At 37.0% G+C, this 6,084-nt stretch overlaps 1 protein-coding gene across 1 annotated transcript; it reads right to left on the bottom strand.

The window, feature by feature from the left end:
- Positions 696-4,277, bottom strand: LOC107613214 (receptor-like protein kinase HSL1). The gene is made up of 2 exons (XM_016315114.2): positions 1,621-4,277; positions 696-1,470 (listed from the first exon to the last, which is right to left on the bottom strand). The coding sequence occupies exons 1-2, from the start codon at positions 4,070-4,072 to the stop codon at positions 1,079-1,081; spliced, it is 2,844 nt and encodes a 947-aa protein (XP_016170600.1). The 5' UTR covers positions 4,073-4,277; the 3' UTR covers positions 696-1,078.

Here is a 6,084-nt window from a genome sequence, read left to right as displayed (position 1 = left end):
AAACCAGTTATTTAAATAATTAATGATTAATTAAAAATTTTATTTTAAATTATAAAAAAATCATTTATTTTTCAAATAAATAATCAGAAACCGAAAAAAATATTTACTCATTTAAATTATGCATATCCGTCACAATAATGTCGCATTACCTTGTTTCCTCATCCAAATATTAGCTTATTGCTTGGAAAATATGTATTTGGAAACAAAAATTAGAACAACTATCAGTACAACTTAAAAAACTGAGGGGACAATGACAAAATATAAAATATGCATGATGCAATACAGAAAGGGACATGAATTTGTTTTTGCTTTAAAGAAGATTTTGATCCCGTACTTGGATGATGTATATTAAAAACTTTACTCCAATTATAAAATGATTTCATCTAAAACGATATCTAATCAACCATATGAATATTCGTTCACAATTCATGACAAACAAAAACACTTTATTATTCTCAAGTCCCATGCAATATGCATCTCACTGGATAAGACTATGTGACGACATATTCTTATGGCAATGAAAATGATGCGTGACACCTTCAAATTACTTTTACAATACAATCATATTCTAATTGGTTTCACCAAAACATTTGTCAGAATATAGGTCAACCATATAGGGTATCAGATTCTATTCCTAAAATGATCAGTGGCAAGTGGCAACAGATGCATAGATGAACACACAAGGCAAGAAGATATGGACAACAAATCCGGGACTAACACTTGCCATTAAAAATTTCATCCAAGAATATTACTTTAGTTCCAACTATGATAGCAATTTCAATTATACAATATCCAGTTCATGAGAATTGAGAAAAATGGCAAAGTTAAAATTGGCATTTCTCTCTCTTAATATTTCTTACAGTTGCTGTTACATGTAGTAACTTTTTTATATGTAAAAACGTGATAGTGATGAAAATTGAACCTAGTTATGCTATCTCTTACCATTTCTTACAATAGATGTTTCAAATACTCTGTCTAATTTTAAATATCATGTTTTAGATGATGTATCTAAACACAATTTTTTACCTAAATCTAAATACACCCTAAACATGATACTTAAAATATATGGATAACTGGATCAAACCGTGTTTCCATGATGATTTTCATTATCAGATGCCTCTTCTTGATAATAAGGGGACAATTTTCCACTTGTTGTTCTGGGAATTGCAGATATTTCATGCAGCATTGTCACCACCTTGCGCATTGAAGGCCGGTTTATGGGAAGAGGGTTTGTGCAAAGGAGCCCTATGTTTAGTACCTTGATGATTTCTCCCTTGTACTTAACATCCATAATTGGATCAATCACTTGATCCTCTCCACTCTGCTCCAATGTGGAAGAAACCCATTTCACCAAATCTTTGTCACCATATGCTGGATCAAGTGGAGCTCTCCCACTTACCAATTCTAAAATTACCACTCCAAAACTATAGATGTCACTCTTCTCATTCACTCTTAGAGTGTAAGCATATTCTGCATCACATACATTAAAATGCAATTTAATAAAATCAAAGATAGGTGTATACATAGTTAGTAAGTGATTAACCTTCCATATATGAATCTATTGTTATATCAAAGTAAAATCAAAGGTAAACAAAAGTGAATTTGATGTTAATTTTTTACCTGGTGCTATGTAACCATAAGATCCGGCAATTGCAGACATAGATTCTGCACCTTGGGTAACCCTGCTAAAAGTTCTGGCCACACCAAAATCTGCAACTTTTGCTCCAAAGTCTTCATCAAGCAATATATTGTGGGATTTGACATCCCTATGAACAATAGGAGGAACACAATAGTGATGCAAATAAGAAAGCCCCTCAGCAGCATCAATGGCAATTCTGTACCTAATTGGCCAATCCAACAAGCTTCTCTTGCTACTGTGAAGCAAATCAGCAAGGCTTCCATTAGGCATGTACTCATAAACTAAGAGCTTGCTATCACCACTGTTACAACAACACCATAGCCTCACAATATTCTTGTGCCTGATTTTTCCCAATGTTTCCACCTCAGCTTCAAAAAAACCATCTTTTTCAGAAACAGTAGTCCTGTTTTTTGGTCCCCATAATTTCTTCACTGCCACAGCTTCACCATTGCTCAGGACAACCTTGTAAACTTTCCCGGATGCTCCACTACCTATGACATTGTCTTCACTCAGCAACTTCACAACCTCATACTCACTGAATCCAAGTTTGTGAAAAGATCTCCATTTTAACATGTTAGGCATCACTTTCTTCTTTATCTTCTTAATGCTCCTAAATTTGAACCAAAACCATGTTACCCCAACAACAAACACAATTCCAGCAAGCACAAATATGAACCTGAAAACCCAATCATACTTTATCTTGTTCTTCTTCTTCTCACCTAAATTTTGACAGAGCCCAGAGACTGAAGAAGAACTACACAGCCCTGGATTTCCAAGAAAACTCTTCTTGTAATTCTCATTGTCGAATTCTTTAGGGATCTCCCCTGAAAGCTGATTATTCGACAAATTCAGCAAATTAAGATTCAAATTCTGCAGCTCAATTGGGATCCTACCGGAGAAAAGATTCCCTGAAAGATCAAGATAATTAAGCACCGGCAAGGTTCCTAATTCACTTGGAATGTTACCATCAAGCTTATTATTGGACAAATCAAGATCATTAAGCTTTTCCAAAGCACTAATCCCCAAAGGTATCTCACCCGAAAGCTCATTATCACTAATCACAAGCTTCCCCAACTGACTCAATTTCACAACACTCGTCGGAATCCGACCAGATAGCCTATTATGGCTGGCGACAAACTGAACAAGGTTGTCCAAATTCCCAATTTCCTGGGGAACAGACCCTGAGAACATGTTGAAGGAAAGCGACAAACTTGACATGTTGCTTGCGCCAGAAATAGAAGTAGAAATCGACCCAGTAAGGGAATTATCATCAAGCTCCAGAAGAAAAAGGTGTGGCAGTCCCCACATAGCATCGGGAACAGTTCCCGAAATGTTATTGTTCCTTATTCGAACCCTCATCAAGCTCCTGCAATCCCCCAGACTCTCGGGGATTCTGCCGGAGAACGAGTTGTAAATTAGCATGATCTCCTGCATCGCTCCCCGGCGGCACAATCCCGCCGGAATCTCGCCGGAGAAGTTGTTGTACGAGAGGTCGAGTGTCTGCAGGGGCGAGTTGCTCCCGAGTTGACTCGGCAACGACCCATTGAGCGAGTTGTTGAACAGTTTAAGCTCGTACAAGCTCTCGGCCTCGACGATACTCTCCGGCAGAGAGCCTTCGAGGTTGTTATTGAACAAGTTGAGAGAACCGAGTTTCTTCAACCGAGTCAACTCGGAGGGAATCGTCCCTGTCAAGTCGTTCCCGGAGGCGTCGAAGCCTTCCAAATGGGTGAGGTTGTTCCACACAGCGCCACGTGGCAATGAACCAGAGAGCGAGTTTTCATAGAGCTCGAGAAACACGATGCTGGTGAGGCCGGAGATGAGAGACTCCGGTATGGCACCCTGGAGGCTGTTATAGGTTAGTTCAAGGTTTCGAAGGTTGGATAGCTTCCCCAATGAAGCGGGAATTGGACCGAGGAGGTTGCAGCCGGAAAGAGACAAGTCCTGGAGGTTGGTCATGTTGCCGAACTCACTCGGTAACGGAGCAGGAAGAAAAGGGTTGTAGGACAAGTGGAGGAAGGTTAAGGTGGTGAGGTTGGTGAGAAACGAAGGGATGGTTCCGTTGAGGAGGTTTTCGACGAGGTTGAGGGATCGGAGGTTGGGGAAGAGAGAGAAGGAAGGGGGAATAGAAGCGGAAAAGTTGTTGAAGGAGAGGTCGAGGTGGAGAAGGGAGGAGGGTAGGCGGCAGAGGGACGAGGGAATAGGGCCGGAGAGGGAGAGAGAGGAGAGGGAGAGGGAGATGACGTGGGAGGTATTGGGGTTGCATGTGACGCAGGTCCAGTTGCATGGGGTGGGGTCGCGGGGGTTCCAGTCGGCGAGGGAGGAGGAGGATGATGGAAGTAGTTGGTTCTTGGCTTCTAGAAGGAGCAGGCCTTCTTGGTTGAGTGAGAGAGTGGGAGTAACAAAGAAGAAGAAGAAGAAGAATAAGAGAGGCATGGCGGTTATAGTTTAGAGAGAGAGAGAGAGGGAAACGAGAGATTTAATTACGAGTAGTGCTCTCATCACCCACCTGAGGGACATACCACTATCATGCTGCTATAATTATCACTACGCTACTACATTTTTGTACTAACATAGTAACATCTCTCTAGTCTTTTTTTTTTTTTTCTATTTTTAATTATAATTTTTTCAAACTATTTTTATACAAACATACGGAAAGAGCATACTATGCTTATTATAACTTAAAAATTGAAAACGGAAAAAAAAGAGAGATGGATTGAGATTGATGTTGCTGGAGGTTCATACAAGTCTACCTATATGATATGTTCAAATAAAGTTTTTCCGCAAAATTTGCTTTTCCAATTATACCCCTTAATTTGTCTTTTTATCTTCTGGTACCAAAAAATCAATGATGTTGCTATCTGACTGAACACATTTTCAACCGCATGCATGCATGCAATCAAAAATAGTAGTAAATACAGGAATTACTAGAGGGAAAAGAAGATTGAGGCCATAGATATATGGATATGATGCAGAGTGTGAGTCTAGTCTAATCTGTTGGGTCAACCCACAATGGAAAACAATAAAAAGAGTAGTTGTTAATAATAATGGAGAGTGGTTCGAACTTCTTCGGAAAGGCATGTGAAGTTGAAAACGTTAACCAATGCAGACAGCTTTGAAAATATTGTTAGACTAGCTTTTGAAAATCTGCTCTCACTAATTAAACCAGAAAATCACTATTCAATTACGGTAACAACTTTTTTGACTCTTCAGTCTTCATAGAGGCCTACCATTATAGCACTACCTATCTCCTAATTTATCAACTTAGCCATTAATTAAAGTATAAGTAACTAATCAAGATAGATTTTCTTCAATTTTAACCGAGTCACTATTGCTCTTCTAAATATTTATACCACTCTTTTCATTTTTAAATAGCTATGTATACAATATTATTGCTTGAATTAAAGTTTAATAGGAATTATTAAAACTTGTATAAAGATGAGTTACTTATATAATATTATAAAATTACTAAAAAGAATTAGTTTTAGTGGTAAATTTTAGTGATAATAATTTTATAATCATTGATTTTTTTTATTTACTTTTTTGTAACAAATATATATTTGTTATTACTGTTAAAGACAAAATAAATTACTACTAAAATTAATTTGGTGTAGTAAACGTTCTTGAAGCGATAAAGGTGATTATGCCAAACCCTGTCGTAGTAGGTATTCAATTTTGAGACGTTTTCATGTCATATGATTAAACAGTTGAGTTGGTGCACTGCTAAATCAATAAACATCTTATCAAAAAATTCGAAGCTATATGTGTAAGTGATGCTGTCTAGTGTCTATGCATAGGACTACTAATTTTCAGATCTATATAACCTTTGTGTTTCTTAACGTTTAAATATATGTAAAATTTATTTATTTAAAAGAATCGTTAAGATATTTAGCGAGTCTCTTTTTAGAATAAATTGCAAAATGAATATAAATAGTAATGTACCTAAATTATATCCGTTTCACACACAAAATAAAGATGCTCATGATGATGAATATGTTTATGCTTTACGACAAATTCTTCCAGAGTGGAGAGTGTTGAAATTTTCCAAATACTGGCGATGCACTAAATGGAGGCACATAATTAATGAATATATGAGTATTAAATTGAATAATGGGATTGACAAAATTACTCTTAGTTTCAAATGATTGTTATTGATGTATGATTAGGCATCACAAACAAATTTCCAAGTTCCAACTCTTTCTTTTTGACTCGACTTTGGTGCCCAGAAAGGCCACTATGATATTGAAAAGTACAGCTTAGAATTTTGCATACGATTATGCCTTTTCAGATTGACGCTATCTTCTTGGCATGTAACATGTTGCAAATCACAAATTAAATGTAGCAAACATACATCACTGTAGAATCATATAAGAGAACGACAGGTTCAATGCACATTCACATATACATTATATACTAATTATTGATTAGTCCTTGTTTTTATTAGGTAT

The sequence above is a fragment of the Arachis ipaensis genome, chromosome B08 (assembly GCF_000816755.2).
Source record: "Arachis ipaensis cultivar K30076 chromosome B08, Araip1.1, whole genome shotgun sequence".
NCBI lineage: Eukaryota > Viridiplantae > Streptophyta > Magnoliopsida > Fabales > Fabaceae > Arachis > Arachis ipaensis.
The sequence above is the reverse complement of the archived record's forward strand: the minus strand, read 5'-3'. Positions and strand labels throughout refer to the sequence as shown.